This window comes from Leptidea sinapis, chromosome 11, assembly GCF_905404315.1.
Source record: "Leptidea sinapis chromosome 11, ilLepSina1.1, whole genome shotgun sequence".
Classification (NCBI taxonomy): Eukaryota; Metazoa; Arthropoda; class Insecta; order Lepidoptera; family Pieridae; genus Leptidea; species Leptidea sinapis.
The window spans coordinates 5,935,381-5,958,960 of NC_066275.1; the positions used below are offsets into that span (position 1 = coordinate 5,935,381).

General features: G+C 34.5%; 1 protein-coding gene across 1 annotated transcript; it reads left to right on the forward strand.

The window, feature by feature from the left end:
• The first annotated feature begins 1,897 nt into the window (after nt 1-1,897).
• Nucleotides 1,898-23,039, forward strand: LOC126966704 (eukaryotic translation initiation factor 4B). The gene is made up of 14 exons (XM_050810909.1): nt 1,898-2,010; nt 2,446-2,556; nt 3,603-3,784; nt 6,030-6,137; nt 6,255-6,349; nt 6,757-6,881; nt 8,658-8,760; nt 10,177-10,413; nt 11,139-11,209; nt 12,760-12,937; nt 19,364-19,448; nt 19,710-19,746; nt 21,186-21,697; nt 22,060-23,039. Exons 1-14 carry the CDS (start codon nt 1,998-2,000, stop codon nt 22,120-22,122), a joined length of 1,920 nt encoding a protein of 639 aa, XP_050666866.1. The 5' UTR covers nt 1,898-1,997; the 3' UTR covers nt 22,123-23,039.
• Nucleotides 23,040-23,580: the final 541 nt, after the last annotated feature.

The following is a 23,580-nucleotide window of genomic DNA, read 5'->3' on the forward strand; positions in this document are numbered from 1 at the left end:
TTACAATTCTTCTTTTTCTTCATGACACTCTTGGTCAACTCTTGGTAGAGAGGTCATCATGAACTGACGTCTTTATAGGGGCAGATATGGGTCGTTTTCTGTTATATGACATAGACTATGAGTAAATCAGTGCATTCACCATTATTAAATATAGAAAAACAATTTTATAAATTAATTACAACTTTTTATTCTCATGACAACGTAATAACTCTAATAACTACTTAGTAGTCATAGTATCAAAAAGTCACTATTCTTAATCTATGAGTAAGACCTCTATGATGTTTTCCAATTACAGCACTAGAGTACATAATGTGGCATAATGCTCAACGTTGAATGTTCCAATTAAAGCAACGCTTCGCACAATCGAGCACTCTCAAAAGTACCCGTACTGCTTTCGCGTGATGCTTAGAATACATATCCACCAACACAGTGGCATAAAATTAACGTGTGTTTTTTCTATAAGTTGGCATTGATCCATATTTTATTTACTTTATAATATTGTTTATTGTTGAACAAATTCTGAAAGCTTTTGTTTTTTAGAAAAAAGAAAATTTCGTTTTAGCTTTCCCAACTTTTGAAAATTGCAAAAAATATTGCTGAATTTTTGGGTTTCCCCAAAATTAACAGTATCAACTTTGTTTTATTCAGTATATAATTAGTGTTCCCAGAAGTAGGTCCCAGTAGTTGAAATTTTCACTGTTTTCAGAGACAGCTTTCATAAGCCAGACTCTAACTCTCTATATAAAATAGGGACTAGGAATCGATAGAAAACAAATATTCATTAATTCCTTTTCGTCATACAAAGCATACCTCCTCCTCCTCGCGTCGGTTTCCTCAGTGGTGAGGGTCGTGATCATCTCGACAGAGTACTTTGTTGCGTATTATTTGCCGCCATCTGCCCCTGTCTGAAGCAGAGTGTAAAGCGTCGTGGACAGTGGTTTCAAGGGCAGTGTGAATCTGATCGGTCCATCGCATGGGGCTCCTTCCTCTTGGTCTTCTTCCCTCCACCTTCCCTGTTACCATCAGTCTCTCCAGGTTGTCTTCGTCCCTTCTGGCGATGTGGCCGAAGTATTCTAGGACCCTACGCAAGCAGATGATAGAGAGCCTAGTCACAATGCCCAGCCATTTCAGGATCGACACATTAGTTCGGTGTGCTGTCCAAGGTATGCCCAACATCCTTCTCCAGCACCACATTTCGAAGGCATCGATTCGTTTTCGGACGGCTTTCTTTAAAGTCCATGTTTCAGCGCCATATATGAAAATGGAAAACACCAGTTATCGCACAAGATTGGTCTTGGTTTTTATGCTGATGGTTCTACTCTTCCATATCTTCTCTAATTGTGACATGGCGCCTTTTGCCATGCCGATCCTACGACGAATCTCTCCCTCGCAAGAACCATCGTTGCAGATTTCAGAGACCAGGTATTTGAATCTGTTGACCATTTCTAATTGTAGTGTTCCGGTAAGCTCCAACCTGCCAGACCGATCCACAACCATAACTTTAGTTTTAGACCTGTTTATAGCGAGACCCAGCTCAGCGCTGACGCTCTCCATCCTGCTAAGAAGTTCATGCATTTCAATGCTTTTTAGTCTTTATTAAATTTTTGTGGGAACAGGAGGGCGAACAGAGGCACGGATCACCTGATGGTAAGTGAATACGCCCACTCACGCTCTCTTGCAATACCAGAGGAATCTCCTTAGTTAAAACATCCTTGCATAATTTTTTATGTGATTTTGAAACAAAAGAAGAAAGTTAATTATAAAGTTTGTTGTAACTACAAGAAGGTTCGTTGAAATCCGTACTGTATAAGTACGCAACAATCTTGATGGTCTGAAACATATTTTAGTATAATCAGGTATTTGGCAGGCTTTGTCCCAGCTTTTGAAATAAAAGGTGCATACGACACTTCATTATTTTTTTTAATAATGGCAGTTAAATTATAGCTACTTCAACAATTTTAAGTTTGATCTGGCAATACTGATCCCAGCCTTGTAATATGGCCGCTGCAGGTTAGTGCTCCAATTTTTATGACATAAAAATCTTAGAAATTTAGCCTAAATTAGAGAAAATACTTCACAGTTTATTGCATGTTTCGTTTACTGTGAAGTTTATGCATATAAATTCTTTCAATTTTGTAAGGTCAATTACTAGTTACTTCTGCTAACGTGTCATCAATTCACCTCTAGGAACGTCGGTTTACCGCGTGGCCGCATTTCTTAGCTATAAAATTATTTGTTGAAGGGTATTGTTGTGTCCAACGTAAGCGTCTGCAGCTTTTTCCGCCATAGCCATCCTTTTCCCGAACCATTAAAAATACGTTCCTAAATACTAACCGTTTTCGGTAACATTAGGTCGTTTCTAAAAGCGATCTTTTATATATCGTAATACAAATGAAGTTCTTAATATTTTGAAATAAGTTTGCCAAGTGTTTTGTTGTATTACAGGCAAGAAGACCAAAAAGCAAAAATGGGTCAAAGCAAACATCACAGACATTATCGCAGAACCCACTACAATCCCTACGGTTAATAATTGGGCAGAATCTGTGGAGGAGGAAAGTAAGTTCATAAAAGCTTAATATGTTATTAACTAATAGATAAACAACCCCAAACCCTATGATGATAGTAAGGGCAATGGCAAGTCAATGATAATCTCATACATGGGGTGCACACACTGAGTACATATTACTCTCTCCACCCCGGGAAGGTCTGAGAAAAGGTCTTTTTGTGGTTCAAATACATTCTAGCAGGATGATTCCATTACATGGAATGTGGGGAGACCAGAAATCACAGTATCATGTCAAGCTGATGAGTCCAAGACATGTTAGTTTTGGAGGAAGCACAGATATGAATGCTGTTGAAATTTCCCATGACCTGCTCTTTTAGCCCAATCTATGAGATGATTATTTAATCATAACTCAATTCAGACTAATCTTTCATTGACCTGCTCCCAAACATTCTGAGGGTACTAGATTTTTTCACAAGTGAACATAACATTTCATTTCCAACAGTATTATTGGTAATCCTTATATCATCATCAGCCAAAAGATGTCCACTGCTGGACTAAGGACTCCACCAAAGACATCTTATTATATATTATATTTTTAGAATTGCAAATGCCAGTACATGGCAGTATCAAGTCCAAGCTATATCAGGTAAAAGTGAGAATAAAATAATGATTGTGTATGTAATATTATAATTGCTTTTGCAATATTGCATAATTTTATTGGGCTATGTAAAATAACTTAAGATATATATAGTTATGATAAAGTATGTTGGACTATGAATCCATCTCATTTATTACTTCACAATCATGGTACTTGTGTTAATTTAAATAATTTTCCAATATTTTTTTTTCATTCATTTTAATGTAGTAACTATTGCACTTGGTATTTCTATTTCTGTTAGGACATAAAAAAGATATTTAAATTAATTTTATTTCAAATAGATGTTTTATAAGAATACCAATAGCTGATATAATATATCAAAATTTAATATGCAGTTTCACTTATCAAAGCTTAAGAATTTCATTCCAAAACTTTCAATAAAATAAATCTTCTAATATTATAAATATATTTATGAAAAATAAATTATTTGTGTGACAGCAATCTATGGACATCATCAAACTCGTCCAGTGGTACTACCATCTGCATCTCGTGCAGCCCGTGGTGGTCTTGCAATTGATGATGAAAGTATTCCAAAGCGACCACCATATATTGCACATATATCAAACCTGCCATATGATGTGGATGATTGTGCTATATCTGACTTATTTGAAGGGCTTAAGGTAAGTAGTTCATTGTTTCTTGTATCTATAATATCTATATTTTATAAAGGACAATACACTTTTCTTTTATGAAGCTTATGCTAATAATAAACAGGACTTTTTTAATAAATAAATTTTAACATTCAATTAGTAATTTAAAATTATATTTTGCATAAAATTATGTACATAAATTATTATATAATATGAAATATTGGCCACTGACAATGACTGAGAATTTACAACAGTTAGTCAAAGTGATTATTGCGAAAGTGTTAGTAATGGGACAATAAAAAGCATGTGGTATTTACAATGGAATAGGAGGACAAAATAATTTATGGTCAATTGATTATTACAAGGGCTACACTAAAAGTATCGGGAATCAAGGAAGTGACACAACATTACTATTTAAAAATGTATTTATTGCTTTTCGAAGTATTCTCCACGAAATATGACACATTTTTTCATACGGTGGAACCAATCATTGAAGCAACCATTCCATTCTAAAGTTGGGGTCTCCAAAATGGCTGTTTTGTAGGCAGGTTACAGCTTCTTCAGGTGATGAAAATCTCTGACCACGCAATTTATTCTTTATTTTAGGGAAAGTATAGAAATCATTAGTGACTGTATGGACGGATGGTCTAATAATTCTGTTTTCTTGCTCTAAGAACTCTTTTGTTCTGTGTGTGGTGTGAGAACTCGCATTGTCATGATGAAGGATGATGCGGCGGTTGCAGTTCTCTTTACGGAGTTCAGAAACGACCTGTGGCAAACAAATGCTAGCATACCATTCTGGATTAACCATTCATTGTCCCTCAAGAGGAATAGTCGCAACATGGCCGGTTTTGGAGACAAACGTGGCCACCATTTTTTTTGCAACACTCCGTGAATGAACAATTTTTGTTGGCTTTAACTCATTTTCGAGCACCCAAACTCGTGACTGGTTTGAGGATCCTGCGTGGAATCTTTCGAGAGTTCTGACGCACCAAGTAACGCGAGCCGCTTTTTACTCTTCACAGAGCAAATGCAGTATCCATTGGGAAACCAACTTTTTTACATCTAATTGTTCATGCAAGATTATTTGTAGTTGACTCATGCAAATGTCTAAAGTTGCGTGAATTTCTCCATATGTCACATGTCGATCTTCCTCAATCAGCTTACGCACAGCATCAATGTTTTCTTTGGTGAATGCAGTTTTTGGATGACCCTGAGGGGGATCATCACTGAGCTTGACACATCCACATTGAAATTCAGCAAACCAGCAATAAATTGTGGTTTTGGATGGGGCTTCATCACCAAATGCAGAAATCATCTGGTCAACACACTGTTTTTGTGTCAAACCACTTCGAAAGTCATAATAAATCATCACTCTAGAATTTTCTTGAGTCAATTCCATTTTCTCAACGACTAAACAAGTTTGACAAGACCGAGAATCTTTTTTAAAATAAATGGTATTCGATTTTGAAAAACCAAGGAGTTTTCAATTAAAAAGATTTTAATATGACAGGAACAGTGGAAATATTCCATTCCGGATACTTTTAGTGCAGCCCTCGTACTTCCCAGTACTTCTACATCTGACAATTATTACAGTATTATAAGCCTTAAAAGAGAAAACATACTTTGTTAAAGTTGAAAAGATCAACACACTCTGGAAGTATCTCTGGAAGTTGCAATTTTTAGCATTATAAGTTAAATTCTACCTAAACATTTAACACAAGTGGCTAACTGCCAAGATGTTCAATGAAAGGTGATATAAGCCTACAAATTAATTACAATGCAGTGTCATTCATTAATTTTAATAAATACCCAATAATCTGAGTGACATTGTAATTGCACTCATCAGTAGTTTCACTTAATTATCCTTCAAACTAAAACACCTAAATTCGTTCTAAAGACTGATCTCAAAGTACACATGAAGAAATGGCAAAAGAAATTATATTTGCATTCTTTAAAAAAACCTTGTACTATGCCATTGCTATTGCTGTAAAATAATATTACTAGTATGTATTAGGTATACATATCATCTTAGCCTTTAATTGGTCAAAGTCAAAGTTTTTATTTGCATGAAATTTGTTTGTAATACACCCTAAAGTAGGTTTCCAGGCTCATAACATTTTTAATTTTATAATTTAGACACACCATGTGACCTCCTATGCAACTCATTCGGCGCGCCTAATTATGTGTTAAGAAGCCTCCCACTGGATAGATTGTACCATATTATGATCATTTGTATAAGCTCCTTATTAAAACAATATTTTTTCTTCATTAGATTGCCAACCTGAGACTGCCTAAAGAGGGTGAAAGGTTGAAAGGATTTGGATATGTTGACTTTGAAGATAGAGAGAGTCTTGTCAGTGCTATGAATATACCGGATCTTGTAAGTATTGTTTCTTCTCTGTTACAATAAAAGATAATTTAAATTTTGTTAATTACTTATTAAAAAGTTGTCCTACGAATTAAATGTACAGACTGAGAACAAGAGTAAATGTTACAGACAATTGGTGGCAGAAGGATTAGAATAGAAGTTTACACAAAAGAAAATGATAGACGTGGTGGTATGGGAAGGAGTGGTCGCTCTGACCGAGACAGGTAAGAATATTGCGTTTATGTTATCCACACAAAATAGATGGACAGTAGACATCAAGTTGGGAAAAATACCCGTTATTACTTACCATTATTATTACCTTACTTTTATTATTTTAGTCATAAAATATCATAATATCTAATTATTTTATGCTGTGTGCATTTTTCTAAAATATTATTTATACATACCTTCTGTATGTTGATATATTAATATATGTTAAATATTACTAGTTTTAAAGAAGAAACATGTGTTTCTTGCCTCTTCTCATTAAAGTTTAGCTTAGAAAGACTGAAAATTCATAGCTGTTAATTTAATATAACAATATTTTTTCTTGCCTTCTTTTTATACATAAAATTTTACTAACTTTTCCTATTATTTACAATTTAGAACATTCATAACATTTCTATGTTAGGGACTATGACCCTGAACGGACAATGGGAGATTGGAGATCTGGACCCCGTGCAATGCCTGAACCATCAAGAGCCAGGCCACCTGATAGAGAGAGAGATAACAGAGACAGGGACAGAGAGAGAGACTGTAAGTTATAATTTATTTACATAAGCGAATATAAGTCATACTGCTATATATATTTATGTTTCATGCTCTCATTTGGTTGGTTATGGTTTTTATCAGATCACTATGATGATTATAAGTGATTGTATCATCGAGTGAGCTGTAATGTCACATCTGGGACCCACTAGCAGAGTATAATTATTGTCATCATTTTGTAAAAAAAAAACACATATAAAATATATAAAACTGATAACAATTAAAATTACTCATTATGTCTCGGGAAGGTCTGAGTAAAGTTCTTTGGTGCATAGTGATCATTGATCATTTTTAACCCTCTAGCCGGGGGCGTAATTTAAAATTACGATGAAGAAACCAGAAATACCACTGTTGGGTCAGACAATGTTAAGTTGAAGCCCAATTAGTGTTGGAAATTCTTCATGAGCAGCAATTTTAGTACAATCTGTGACACGGCAGGACCGTAACTCAATTCAGACTAGTCTTCAGCTCACTTGATTACTTTCACTTACTGAGTGGTCTAAGAATACAATGACAAACTTTTTATATATTTTTTTTTATTTAGTCCACAAAACTGACTATGATTGTATGGATTGCAAAGTAGTAAAATATACAAAAACACTATTTATCAATTGAGTCTACTGGATGTGGACGTGGCATGCGTGATTAAGTGATAAAATAACTACAGCTCAACAAAACACGCTTAAAAAATAAGCTTGATAAAAACAGGACTTATTCTAACAGCCAATAACAAGAAAAAAAACAGTAACAGATTACTTACTTGCTAACTTATCTATGTACTTAATTTATTTTTTATTTTGGTTATATTGTCACAGAAGATATCTATAGCATCTCTGTAATAATTTGCAAAAAATTGCATTCTATATAGCGGACTATGATCACCAAGTTTGGTTCTGCTTTGTGGTTAACAGAAAGTCTTGCGATTATGTAAGCTATTAAGATTATAAGATATGATATTGAAACCATATTTTATAACAAATTTTCCATTAAAAGCAAGGTGAACAAGTGTCTTTGCAAATCTAAAAATTTAAACAACATAATAGTGATACCATAATGTTGTTTTAAATAACATTTTGTATAATAAGATTATGTATGTAACTCTCCTTAAGCTTTGCTGTAGTACATCTATAAATGTATATATCCCTACAAATATAATAAATGTGAATGTAAGTTTGTTTGTTACGCTTTTACGCCGGAGCTACTCAACCGATTTTGATGAAATTTGTTATAGCGATAGTGTGGAGCTTTGGGAAAGGAGATAGATAGATACATTTTATCCCGAACAAATCCATGATTCCCGCGGAATTTGTGAAAAATTGAAATTCACGTTGATGAGCTATAACTATACCAATAGTAGTTTGCCAGAGCAATTTTTGTCGAAATAAGATTCAGGTCGGAACGGTAACCGTAACTCGAATGAACATGAGATAATCTTCAATTCCAAACCACTTATTATTTTTAAAATCCTTTTATCTACGCGGACGAAGTCGCGGGCATCAGCTTGTTGCTTTATATAAAGAGGTTTGTGTGTGTACCTATATGTATAATGGTTGCAAGTTTATATCTTTAAGGGTGTAGAAGATACGAGAGTTGAAACACGTGAATTCTATAAATGTGTGATAATCATTAATCTTAAATGATTTGGATTGTTCTAAAAGATCTAGAGATTTAAATTTTAGTAAAAAATAACTTGAGTGAAACACATTGAATTTCATTTAACGAATATCAAATATATTGACTACAATATGTTATTTTGTGTGCTAGCAAGCGCCGACAACCGTCCGGGTGGATGGAGGGATGGTGAACGCAGTCAGCCAGAGCCGGCGCGGACGCCGTACGGAGGCCGGGACTCATACGGACGTGATCGGTATGGAGACAAGTGGAGGTTTACCCTTGCTGGTTTATTTTTCAAGCCATCATCAGTAGTTGAACAATCAGTGGCTTGTCATGCTAGTAGACAGTTTCTTACCAATTCTTCTCAATATTAAAAGCTTTACAAAGTTGTAAAAAATGTATACTTAAGTCTTGCCATAAATACTGAAAGAAAGAATTTTCTATTGCAAATAACATTTATTACTTTTACAGTGTGTTTGTTTAATACATAAATATAAAACAATTTAAAAAGCTCATTTCGAGGTGGTCTCCATTGGCTTCAATACAGTCCTTTAAAAATTGAGGCCAGCTTTCAAGAGAAGCACACACTCTTTCCATGGGAAAATTCTTCACTGCCAATTGTACGAATTGTTTTAGGAAATTTAGGTTTTGAGTGTTAAGGGAAAGGTTTTGCAATCCTGCCACTTGGCATTTCCACCGTGTTTGCGAAGAGAACCCGTCTGGGAGGGCTTATCTCACTTTACTTTTCTGTTTCCTGTGTTTTTTGAGCCATTATAGATTTTGCTACAAATAGTTGAAACATGCAGAGTATGTCAATTATAGGGTATAAAAATTTTCAATAGAGAGATTTTTGTGATTTCACCAATTTTTATTGTAGGATTCACTATTTATCTTAAGATTACGAAAAAAAATAAGCAATATGTGATTCTAATGAAATAGCTTATGTTCTGATCCCAATTATACTGAGAAAAGTTAACGAAAATTCATTCAGTAGTTTTGTAGACTTGCTACAAACAAAGAAAAGCAGAATATTATTCTAAATATACATTGTGATCTCTTTCTCTTTTGTTACTTTTCTTTTATTCTACATACACGCCAGATTTCCTATTTTACCATGTATCTATTATAGGCTTTAATCGAATAAGTATTTGATTCATCTTTGCACAATATAGAACAAATCATAAGCAATGGCTTATTTTTTGTTTATATGCAAAGCTATTAATGACCAATGAGACAACTTAATAAATTGTCGAAAGTTTTTAATGCTAGTCCTATGTTAACTAATATACTTTGCTGAACTGATAGAGAACTCGTTCAATGTATTACCGTACGCTGTGATCGCTTGTCGATGTAATCTCTCACCAAGATTATTCATTGATTAATTAATGCCCGAAAGACGAAATATATTTGTTAACAAAAATTTATTATGTACCTTACCTAGCGAAAGAAAGACTCCTTATGAAGCGTTAATGTTATGGTGGTTATTTTTGCAGTTCTTGAAATAACAGACATTTTAGGGCGTCCGTGTGTTCAATCGACATACAACCATTTGATCATCGTTTAACACTCAATAAATCATTTAACACAACCTTTTCACTGTCGACTGGAGCATATGTTTTACTAACATGTGATAAATTTATTAATTTTTTTATAATTTTATTTCTATCAGAGATCGAGGATTCAGCAGAGATGGCGAGAGAGGCGGTGGATTCGGAAGAGATGGCGAGAGAAGCGGGGGATTCGGAAGAGATGGCGAGAGAAGCGGGGGATTCGGAAGAGACGGCGAGAGAAGCGGAGGATTCGGAAGAGATGGCGAGAGAAGCGGAGGATTTGGTAGAGACGGCGAGAGAAGCGGATATGGGGGGCGTGATGGATTCCGCACGGCTGAGAGAGAGGGCGGGTTCAGGTATAACTATATATATTTAATAAATACATATAAACATCTCTTTAACATGTATGATGTGGGATGGGTTGTTCCCTTCCCTAGAATATGGACGAGGGACGCGATGGCTGGCCCATGCGTCAAGCTCGTGAACGGTCGCTATGTTGTGGCAGGATGATCCTCTTAACAGAAACTCTGCTTCATGTTTTTAAAATTAAAGTTAATATATTTTTTATAAACACGAATAAAATGTTCGCAAAATACCTTTATTTATTTACAGTGTGTGTGGATTTATACATCTACTGCACTCAATCATTCTTGTTTTTACGTATTAATTTATATTAACTTTTTTGACTTACTCATGTGAGGCGTTGAGTAGTTGAAATTTAGGTATTTTTGTTGCATATATGTAATATTGTAACTGAAATGATTTGTAAAAAGATGAAGCTTTCCGGAGTGGCGGTAAATGTAAAAAGAATATAATATATTCATTTTATATTATAATAAGTGTCATTTCCTTGACGTACATGAATAAAGTGATTTTTTTTTTTTTTAAACCTGTTACATTTTATTTAGACATGTGGCACAAGGAAACAACAAGATATCTGATGATCAACAATGATCATTCCATATTTTCAAGAAACATTTCAATATCATCAATCATTATTATTGTTATTGTCAGAAACAAAGCCATATTAAGGATTAAATTTTGTATTTATTATTTCTTAATCAAAATTATATATTTACAGTCGTGACAGCAGGGGCTTCGGTAGTCGAGGTTTTGGAGATCGTGACCGTGAAAGAGACCCACCAAGAGAAGGTAATTAATGATATAATAAGATTTTATTCTTGTTATTGTTGACACTAACATAATTTTTGCCTCATTTTTAGTCGTATATTTCTTAGTTCATTCAGTTATTCGATTTATCATATCGTAGGTATTACCATCTACTACTCTTAATAGCAGAAGCATAATACAGTAATAGAAAAATACTTTAACTTCATGCGCCCGAATCCACGCACGCACACATACAATTGAATGCCACGCCGAGACTGGTTATTGTTCGAATTAAATTAGCACAAACCCTAGCGCTCTGCTCAGACATAGGTGGAATTTTTAATGGGACTTCTGAGTTACACTACTGGTCTATTACATGTATTGTGGCAGACCGCAGAAGGGTTGATACAAAACTCATACAAAAATGAATCAGATAGGAATCTTCGAGCTTTCTCAGTAACTGGCAGTTGGAGAGAACCTCCTCAGCCCTCTCTAACTGCCTACAAAGTTAACACAATACTAAACTTCACTGTGGATGTGTTGGTTCATGTTACATAATTTTATGGCACACAAAGCAATTAGTTTAGTTGTAAATATCTAAGTTGATTGCCAGACCTGTTGAGTCTGTGTGCTAGAGTATGTACAGGTTAACTAGACACCATTTTGCATTAGTAATATGCTTTTTGGTCGCTCTATACCTACATTAGCATTATTATTGTTAAATTGTATATTTTCATATACTTGCATTTATTTATTTACCTAATGTGACAGGACAAACAAACAAGAGTATCAAACACAGCAAACAACAAACAAATCAATCTAAAATAATACATCACACCAGAAAATACAAAAAACTGGAACATACAACTATTTACCATAAAACATACTACATAATATATCAATACCCTTGCGAGTTCACTCCACATACACTCAATAATGTCCACTTTGTTGTGGACTTGTGTGTTAATCAATCCACTTTTGTAATTTAAGATTGTGTACTCTATCCCGGTTTCTTTTGCTGTGCAAGTTTAACTTATACTTTAAAGGATTAGAACTGTGATTCCTGTAGTGATGGAAGTACTTGTCATAAACAAGATAACTTATTGGCCACAAAAGAGTGACACAATTTCTGCTAATCACTTCACCACTATGTATATTTAAAATAATAATATGACTTATAGGCAGATTGGTTTGGCCACCCCACATTCTATAGGTTTGGTGTGTGCGAAATATTCTAATTAGGCTTACATAATATATTATTTTATCATTTATTTTACATTGGTGCATCTTCAAATAAAGCTTCTAACATATTATATGAAATATATAATTACATATCTTTTTGATTCTGTGCAAGGAAATTTGTTATAAATAAAACGAAATAAACAGATTATAATATTTATTAATTGTGAATTATGTACTAAGTAACATTACTCAGATGTGAAACAGATTCTTACAACACATAATTTATAGTACAACCATTTCTCTTTTCAAAGCATAAGGTCAGGTAGATGCAATATATTTCCTTACAAACAAACAAAAAAGCAAAATGTTACTTGTCATAATTACTAACATAAAAATGTTGTAAACTGCAGAGTCCAAGCCTCGTGAGCGTCCAAAATTGAACCTACTGCCCAGAACTGTCCCCCGGGAGACTGAGGTTCCAACGAAGCCTGCAGATGGTGCTCTGTTGGATGACAAGCCGGCTCAACCAAAACCAGTCACTGCTGAGAAGGTGTTCGGTGCAGCTAAGCCTGTAGATACTGCTGCCAAGTGAGTTGAATTACTGAAATACTTATTCAATAAATGATTAAGCCACAAAGTAACCACAACCAGGATGCTAAACAATTATCATGTTATATTTTTTATCTACACCCATGCTTTAAATACTCTATTAAAGATTCTGAAACAGTTAGCTTATTGCCAACATTAAAACACCCAATGTTCTAATAACCATTACATCATCCAAACGAGTGTTGTAATGTTGTACTGAATTTCATAACAACACTCCTATGTTTTTTTTTCGATCCCTTCATGCGCAAAGAGTTTCAACAGACAGCCACATTGCTCGATGCGTGGTGTGTATGAATTTCAAAAAAAGAACATTTTCGTTTACACGCGTTCCACACTACCAGAACATCGCGCGCCGTAAAAAAAATGTACGTTATTCGAATCCCCGCCATTTTTCTTCGATATGTTTATTGTTTTGTTTACAAAAAATGAGCAATTCATTTTAAACGCTGCAAAAGAACATTATATTCGAGTGAATTTTAAATATTGCACTATACAAAATGTAAATTACTACTAAAATAAATAATTCTTTCATTAATACTTAGTTTATTTGTATATAATCATTAATGGATGATATTAGGTTACTACTAGGACTGGCTGTTTTAATGTTAGCAGTAAGCAAACTTTTCCAGAATCTTTTAGAGGATTCATATTCTGGGTGTAGATAAAGTCTTGTATACAACTGTTGATAATTAGGTATTAAAACACTCATGTGATACTATTATCACACACTACACTACACGATAAATCCACATTCGTGTTTTAATACCCCTTATTACACAACAGTTGCATAAATAACTAATACAATATGCATGCACAGGTTATACATAAACATATTTATCACACAAATACTGGGATTCCATTCTGGGTCCCTAGGCTTAGTATTCAGGGTTATAAATCACTTGACCAAGACAATGAGAGCAATTAACATTCATTGTATTGAATGAAGGCCTTATAAAAAGAATTTGACATGTCAGTTACATAGATTTTTAAGTAATGCACCGGTATATTTCTCAACAATCTACTCTTAATTATTTTGGTGGTTTTCATCGTAGTCTAAAATATTACTTAAGTACTGTCAAATATTATTATTTTCAGCAAAGTTCATCAGAAGCATTTTTCTTTCTTTTAAATAAAAATAATTTCAAACGTAAAACCACCAATTGTTGATTTTTGTACACATAATATTACATAGATCTTTGTATAAGATAAACACTCCACCTAAAGGTATTGAAAAGTTGTATTTTTTTTGTAAATTCACTAAACGTAAATAAACAATCAAATCGAATTTTATAAATTCTCTAATAATGGCACAAGAAGCAATTAGTTTAGTTGTAAATATCTAAGTTGATTGCCAGACCCTGGTAGTCTGTGTGCTAGAGTAAATGTTGGTTAACTAGACACCATAATGCATTCTTGAATATGCTTTTTGGTCGCTTTATACCTACATCGTAGTTTTTTTTCAATCAGCGCATCCTCTTTATACATAAATAATATTGAAAGAACAGTTACCACGATTTTAGGACTACTCCTAGATGGAGATAAAATATAGAAAATTGAATATTGGAATGAAACCGTATTGTAATTATACTGTGCGAAAGGAACTGGGAAAGTATATACATTTTTTTAAATTATTTTCATGAAGTATTCTATGATTGTGTCATCAAAGATATATCTGAAAGCAAATGAATTATCTATAGTCTGTTCAGAGTTATTTTGTGGCTCTTATCGTAAAGTTGGCTTGCCTTGCTATGAACAAAGGTATTAAAGGCTGTGATGAACTACACAAAATCTGATTCAGACGCCTCACAAACAAAACCTCACGGCAGCACATTACAATATAATAAAATTGTCACACATTCTGTTTATTTCTTACATGTGGCTAAATTGGACTCGTGTGCGGCAATTTGGCTTTTTTTATATATTATTGACTTTCGAAAGAGATTTCAATACTTTTAATGTTAAAAAAGTTTTATCATAATTTTTGAGCATAAATTTTTAAACGCTTAAATCCGTTAGTTGATATATAAATCAACCTGAAGGAAATGATTTGAGCAAATCACATTTGACATTTGACTTAACTGAGAATTTTACAAACCAAATAGGTTTGTAAAATTCTAAAAAACCAGCTCATGTTCCGCCAGAGTCACTGGAAGGAGTGGGACTAAAAAGAAAGCCGCAATTCAAATATCTTGGGCATATTGTTGCCATTGCGGTCCGATAATAATATGTTGGCTCGCAGGTTCGCACGATGTACATTAAACGTTAGTCACGCTTTTTCAAGCGTTTTGTCAAATGCGTTATACACGTGCAGCCTGTGGGTTAAGTATACGCAGGGGCGTGCATATCATATAGGCAATTAGGCAATGCCTACCTCGTTATTAACCTAAATATATATAGTGTTAAAGTTAGTTTAATTTGATTTCGTTATTTTGTTACCAACTCCTATTGACCCCCCCTCCCCCCACTCATAATTTTTTATTAATACCTAAGGTAAGCAATCTCCAGGCTGATCTACGAGTTCTTAGATGTACAGTGTCTACCTTGCTAGAAAACCAATGCACGCCTGAGTATACGCAGAACAAGTACAATGCTCTCCAAATCCAATACAATAACGCATTCAGGGTGATAAAAAGGCATAAAAGGCATTTATTTTCTCAAAATTGATTCCTTTAGAATTCTTTTTGATGTCATTTCTTATACTACTAGATACTACTACCGCTTCGGAAACAAATGGCGCTCTGAGAGAGAAGAAGCGGCGCAAGAAACTCTCCCAGCATTCTTTTTTCTGCGCTCTTTTCAATAAAAATATACAATATTGTACAGTCGCTATAAAATAATCACAATCTAGGCCCAGGCTGTCCGATCATTTAGATATTCAGCAGTGGAGTAATAGGATTTACGACAGAGCCATTTCTTTATAAAACATTTAAATTTATTTATAGATAATGCCTGAACAGTGGCTGGGACTTTATTGTAGAAGTGTATACATTTACCCTTAAAGCTATTATGTATCTTATGAAGCCTACTAGAATTAGTTACAAGCAATCCCTTATTTCTAGTGTTATAATAATGAAAATCACTATTAAGAGCAAAAAGGTGACGATTTTTGTGAACATATATTAAATTTTCATAAATGTACTGACAAAAAACAGTCATAATATTTATTTCTTTAAATTTTTCTTTGAGAGACTGTCTATAACCAAGCTGATATACAGCACGAACAGCTCTCTTTTGCAGTGCAAACACTATATCAATGTCAGCAGCATGACCCCATAGTAATATACCGTACGTCATGATGCTGTGAAAATAACTAAAGTACACTAATCTAGCGGTCGCAACATTCGTGTACTCTCTAATCTTTCTAACTGCATATGCCGCAGAGCTGAGTCTATCTGCTAGATGGGTAATATGTGGACCCCACTGAAGCTTTTTATCTAACGTGATACCCAAGAAGACCGTAGTGTCCACAAGTTCCAATCTCTGGTCATTTATAAGTACGTTGGTTTGTACCTCCGCTGTGTTTGGTGTAATAAACCGTAAACACTTTGTTTTTTTACTGTTTAAGTGCAGATTATTCGTCTCAAACCAACGTACTATCTTTGAGAGTGCATTGATTACCTCGTCATCAATATCCGCACGTCGCTTCACTTTAAAAATAAGTGAAGTATCATCAGCAAACAATACAATCTCATGGCTATCATCTACCACAAACGGTAGATCGTTAATATATATAAGAAACAAGAAAGGACCGAGAATAGAACCCTGTGGAACACCTATTCCCACAGGTTTACCCGAAGACCGTTTGCCATTTACATCGACTATCTGAACTCTTTCGCTTAAATATGATTTTAACAGATTTAGGGCTCTTATTTTTCACTCCATAATGCTTTAGTTTTAGGAGTAAAGTTTCATGGTGGACGCAGTCAAATGCTTTTGACAAATCACAAAAAATGCCCAATGCATCCTGTGCCTCTTCCCAGGCGTCAAAGATGTGCTCAATGAGTCTAGTACCCGCATTAATTGTTGATAAGCCCCTAGTGAAACCAAACTGATTTTTGTTCATTAATTTACAACAATGCATTTGTAGCTGTTGAAGCAAAAGTTTTTCAAAAATTTTACTAAAAACAGGCAGCACTGAAATAGGTCTGAAATTAGCAGGGTCAAAAGAACTGCCCGATTTAAACAAAGGTATAACTTTGCTGTATTTCATGAGGTCAGGGAACACACCCTCATCTATGCATTCATTAAATATTATTGCTAATTCAGGTGCTATAATGTCAAGTATGTATTTAACAATATTAGTCGAATGGCCCCATAGGTCTTTTGTATTTTTTAGGTTAATTAATTTGAAGATTTTTATTATATCGCTACCTGTAACATACTTAAATTTCAAGTCAGTAGAAGATACTGGTACGTGTAATGTAAGCATATCATATGCTGCTTTTGGCGAAGAGTTAAGGTATTTGGTCGTGACAATCGGGATTTCGGAGAAGTATTTATCAAATTCATTTGCAATTTCTATTTCCGAATTTATAACGCGTTTATTAATATTTAAACAGATAGAGGTGTTACGGCAATTCGATCTACCAGTTTCATTGTTAATTACACTCCAAGTCGCTTTTACTTTATTATTACTGTTTTTAATTTTATCTGCAATGAAACGTGTTTTCGCTTCATGACAAACTATTTTAAAGAGCTTGGAGTATTTTTTTACATATATTTTAAATTCTTCACTATTATTGTAATGTTTCTCATAATAAAGGTCATATAAGCGTTTACGACTTTTGTGGATACCCATTGTTGCCCAATCATTAAAACTATGTTTGTTGTTTACTGTCACCGTTACTGGAGTAAAAATCCTGTCAAATTCCTCACAGAAGGAATTGAAGACTAAGTTGTAGTGAAAATTAGCAGTTTCGCCACAGTGTAAAAATGGTATTGTATTTACCAAATTATTTCTAAACCTCTCAAGACGGCTACCCGTAACTGGTATAATCGTCACCTTTTTTGGTCTGACATTGTCCAATCTTGTATTTACTTTTATAAGTTGCCCACTATGGTCGGACTGAAGATTATTAATTATGAGTTTACTAGTAATAGTAACATCTGTAAAAATATTATCTAAACAGGTTGCTGTTGTAGAAGTGATTCTAGTAGGTTCCCAAAATACATTGAACAAATTAAAACTTTGAAATAAATTTTTAAGGCTAGTACAATCGGCCGAAGGTTCAAGCAAGTTTATATTAAAATCTCCACACACTATAATTGACTTGCTAGTTTTGCTAAATTTTGATAGTACCTCCTCCATTCTATGTTGGAATTGTTCATATGATGCAGTGGGGGGGCGGTATACACTTACAATAATAAATTGCTCTAGTTCTATACAAGCTATCTCAATTAGTTGTTCTATAGAGAGATTAACAATATCTCTTCTATTTTTACATTTTAATCTATTATTAATAATAATTAGGGAACCTCCATGTATTGCCCTACTTCTACAAAACGAACTGACTACTTTATGTTCTCTAAAACTAAACTGGAGCTGATGACTCTTACGCCAATGTTCTGTAATACATAATATATCTATATTACAGCAGCTCAAAAACAGTTCAATTTCTAATTCCTTACTTGAGATACCTTGTATATTCTGGTGAACAATATTTATGAGCTTTATATTATGATTATCTATAGCAGTAACATTTATATTTGGTGAATGTTGCCTATTTTGTATGATATTGCAAGAGTTGTCCTCCCTTGTCAAATAGTTGTCCTCCCTTGTCAAATGTTGTCCTCCCTTGTCAAATAGTTGTCCTCCCTTGTCAAATCTGATGTTGGGGCTCCCCGTCATTGTCACACACGGACGACTTTTATACAGTCATGCGAAAACGAGTCGCATCGCTCATCCCTTTGACATTTCCCCCGCAGGAGGGGGAAGGGGTACCACCAGCACCATGTTGAGTGTGGTTGGTGGCCCATACTGAGGCATTATAGGATACACACACATAGCTAGTGCCTCAGTATGTCGTGGCAAGTAATTAAATTAGATTTTGTTATATGAAATTATACTAACATAGTGTCTAAGAAATACAATTATGGGCCCAACAGCTTGAAATAAACAGATTATTTAAAAAAAATTGCAATGAACTGCCACTCATAATTGATGATGTGATGAATAGTGATTGATTTTATTATTTCAATAATATAAAGTACTTTTAAAATTAAAATAAAAACTCGGGGTAGGAAGCATTTTGTTTTAAATCCCAAAGTGAATGAAGAAATGTAGCTTAAATTATAAAATATATTATTGTCTGATAAAACCATGGCCCCCATATGATCAATCTCCTTTAAATCTATTCTTTATCTGTGAACCATTCATTATTTAATGTTGTTTTATGTTATCTGCAGAGAGCGTGAAATTGAAGAACGTTTGCGGAAGCAAGAAGAAGAAGCCCGTCGTGGTACAGAAGAAAAAGAACGCTGGGGCAGACGGGTGAGCATCATTGCACTTTTATGTAATACCTTGATGTAAAGATAAGTGATCAATCCCGATAGATAGACACGTGGAAGTACAACACACACATCTAGATAGGCTCAGTTGTGACTACAAAAAATGTATTTTAGATGTATTGTGAAACAGCCTCTAAATATCCTATAAGAAATTACACATGCTAGAAATACATTGTAACCTACTACCTGTAACTAATTTTATATTATGTGAACATATTATATTATTTTTATTTTATTGTTGCAGAATGATCATTCCGGTGATCGTCGCGGACCCAGACGCGGTGAGTTGTATACTTATATTTAACATATTATTGTTACCCGCGACTTTGTCTACGTTGACAGTACTTTTTAAAAAACATCATGTCCTGTGTTAAATCAAATAATAATCTAAACACAAAAAACTTTTACATTTATAATATTGGATATAGTCATATAGATTATCTAAAGAATCATCTTCTCTTCTAAGACATAGTATGCCTTTTTTCTTATGCAAAAAAACGGGCACCTAAAACTTTTTTGTACACCTATGGAAATCTTAAACTAAAGAGGCTTCATATGCATTCAATTACAAATTTAAATTCTAGCATGTGAGCTAACATTTGTGTTTATTGTAATTTTAATGATTTGATATTGATATAAAAGTGTTAAAATTGGTGATCGTGACAATTTTTATACCATTAATATAGACAATTATTGCTGGTAATATAGTGATTGTTCTTCAAGAATCATTATATTGTGTCGGAATGGTTTATTGTGAGTTGTTGCACTGTTCAGAGGACCTGGACTGGATTCAAGAAACCGGTTCTTTGAAAGGACACAAATCCTTTTCTTCAATGATTCAGAAATATTATATTCTAACAAGTATTTAATCTTCCACTCTCATAATAGGTCTGGGGAAAAGTCTTTTCATGTATTAATGTTGATTGTTATAATTATTACAAAATCTCTATGGCAGTACTATTTCTGTCTGGCTGGTTTTGATGATATTTAAAAGGTTACATAAAAACAGGGTCAAAACAGTGGGGGGTATTCTGAGAGTAAATAATAATTACCTACAAAATGAAATAAAGTGAAAACAAAAAATAATAATTGTGCTTATTATTAGTATACAGGGCGTCCCAAAGTTATGGGACATGAAGGGAAAGTAAGGGTGTTTTTTTTTACATTTAAGTCGGTTCGATTCCCAGACGAGGCAAGTAATTTTTAGAAAATCTTTGAATGCAGAATTACTAACTTTTAAAAATAACATAAAGTCTTCTTTCAGTAAAATACCCTATCTGCGATATTTAAGGGACTTTCCCTTCATGTCATGGCCATAACTTTGGGACACCCTGTATAATAATGTTATCATCAGAATAAGTACCTTGACGCCGTAGTAAACTGGATTGTTTTATTAACAGTGGTTGGCGCCAAATCCTGGTTTCTGATTCTCAATATCTTTTCTGTATTTGTTTTATTATTTGGAACATAAATGATTAGTTTAACGTCTTTATAATTCCGTTTTTACAATGTATAGTATCTGTAGTAATTGGAATTTATTTTAATTAAAAAAGTTTACGAAATCCAAACATATACACAGACATTTTTACACGGCGTGACGACATTCAAGTTGGCAGAACATGATGACAGTTTGTCGCTGTATTGAGTCAACAAAAGTTTTTTTTAAACATATAGAGATATTTGTTTTGTATATTTTCATATTTGATGTAATCTTTCACAGATGATCGTGGCAGAGATACGCGAAGCTACAACAGGGACCGTCGGGACTACTCCAAGGATGACAAAGATAGGCGCGACCAACCACGTGATGACCGCGATAGACGAGACTACTCACGGGACGATCGCGACCGGCGAGACTTCTCACGCGAGGATCGGGAAAAGCGTGACTATTCACGTGAAGATCGCGAGAAGCGCGACTACACACGGGACGAAAGGGAGAAACGCGATTATTCTAGAGACGCCCGCGACAATAGGGACGATAAGGATTACAGAGATGATAGGGGTAATAGATCACGGGAGCGAGACGACCATCGCGATGGTGACGAACGACGAGATAATCGGGAAAGTTCCGGGGACCGGTCACGCGACCGCCCGACTTCCGGCGACAGGCGCGCCGCCAGTCGCGAGGATGGTACACAAGAGAGCAACGGTGAGCGACCGTCCCGCTCCAGGGACCGGGCCGACGACACCGACAAGAAACCCCTGCCCAAGCTCAAGGAACAGGAGAAACCTGTGAGTGTCTTAGTTGTTACCTGTACTCACTTATCAACATTTAATTAGTTATTTCTAAATAAGTATGTTGGTAAAAATTAGTTTTTAATTGCTTAGTTTGCCATATATTCTTTTTGGTCATTTTCCATAATTTGGTCTCAGATTTTATTACTGAGTTTATTAAATTTGTTTTAGTTTTCATCAAAATCGGAGTAGCTTGTAATAGTAACTAAAACAAGATAACTTGTTTTAGATACTATTGTTTTTCATTCCAATTTTCCTTTAATTTTAATCTTCACCACCTACTTTAAAAGTTGTATATATTTTCGCTTAGATATTTTATTGCAATACTACATAATAATGGCGAAATGATTTGTCCACAGAATTTCATAGCATCAAACAAATTCAGTTTCTTAGAAGACGCGGACGAGGGCGGCTCCGACTAGCCGTGTCGTGACTCAGTGCTCAGTGCGTATAGTTGAGTGGTCCGTGTAGTGAGCCCACCTGCCGCGGGCGTGGACTGCGTGGTTTATATTTAGTGTTCGCTGTATGAACTATGAACGCGCCGCCGAGACGCGCGCCCCAGTCCTTGTCTGCGCGTCCGAGACTTCGCTTCATTCCGTTGTCTCACTGCAGAATTGGCCATTTTACAATTGGCTGAACTAACCTGCCACATTGTAACTATTTATTAGGTGGCCAAATATATATTATGTCTGATTCTGCGATCGGACGACATTTTACGCTAATTAATTATGTAGATTGTAGATAATTTGTTGGGGCCTTGAGTAGGGAGTTAATTCAATTCAAGGCTGGTCGGTGATATGTTCAGACATGTCAGGTGAGGGCTGGGGCGATGTTCTCGACATATTGATGTAAATTTTCTATGGTTTGTATCATTTATATAACGCTGTATACACAGTAACCCAAAGCTGCCGAGAGCTTTACGCCGATTCCTAATTCCCATTGAACTGATTGTTAATACAGGTGCTCTCAATATTATTCTTGTGTGTATAATTAATATTTTTTAATGTTATTTGTTGATCGGTGATTTTCACTGCAACTCCACCAATAGGGAATCTTACTTCATTATTTTAGAATTGTCTATACTTATATTTAGATTATTATTAGAATATTAATTGTATTATTTATCTTTACTCTGAAATTTGTTCATATAGCTGCTATGATTAATTTGTATCACCCGGGTTCTGTTTCCAAAATAAATCATAAATAGTTTTTCCAATGTTCAGTCACAACATTCACGGGCTTTAATGTCATTATGGCATCAATATTGATTTGACATGTCATTGAAATTGGTACATAATGTCTGTTTGTGAATTATAAATAAATTTCTCATTTTACAGGATTTTGAAGTTTTATTTTAAGGCTTAGAATAATTTGGTGTGTGGTCGAGCATCGAACAAATATTTATTCAAATAATATTTATATATTAATTATTTATTCATATAGCCGTAATTTAGCAGCAATTTAATTAAAATTAACACAGTTATTCCCTTTGTAGTAGCGACCTAATACAGTCCACTAAGTATTACGTAAACCGTAGTGTGAACTTCATTTAGCCTTTACAAGATTTCTGTTGATGCAGGAGCTGACAATATTATTGTATAGGTGGTCACTTCCTTTCTTTTATTTATTGAAAAGACCATCAGCAATAAATGTTACAAAAAAGTCTTAAAAGTTAGTAAATTATGATAAAATAAATTGACTTCGACGAAGCTGGGCGTCATCAATAGAGCACGGCAATGCTTCAACCCGGCCCACATTCTAGCGCTCTACAAAGCGCAGGTCCGGCAACACATGGAGTATTGCTGTCATCTCTGGTCTGGCGCACCACAGTATCAGCTCGATCCATTTGACCGCGTGCAACGCAGAGCAGCTCGAATTGT

Excerpts from the sequence above, each read along its gene's own strand:
- LOC126966704 (XM_050810909.1), top strand. Across the intron at positions 2,557-3,602 it reads AGAATCTGTGGAGGAGGAAA|CAATCTATGGACATCATCAA; the intron begins GTAAGTTCATAA and ends TTTGTGTGACAG. Across the intron at positions 19,449-19,709 it reads AAGAACGCTGGGGCAGACGG|AATGATCATTCCGGTGATCG; the intron begins GTGAGCATCATT and ends TTATTGTTGCAG.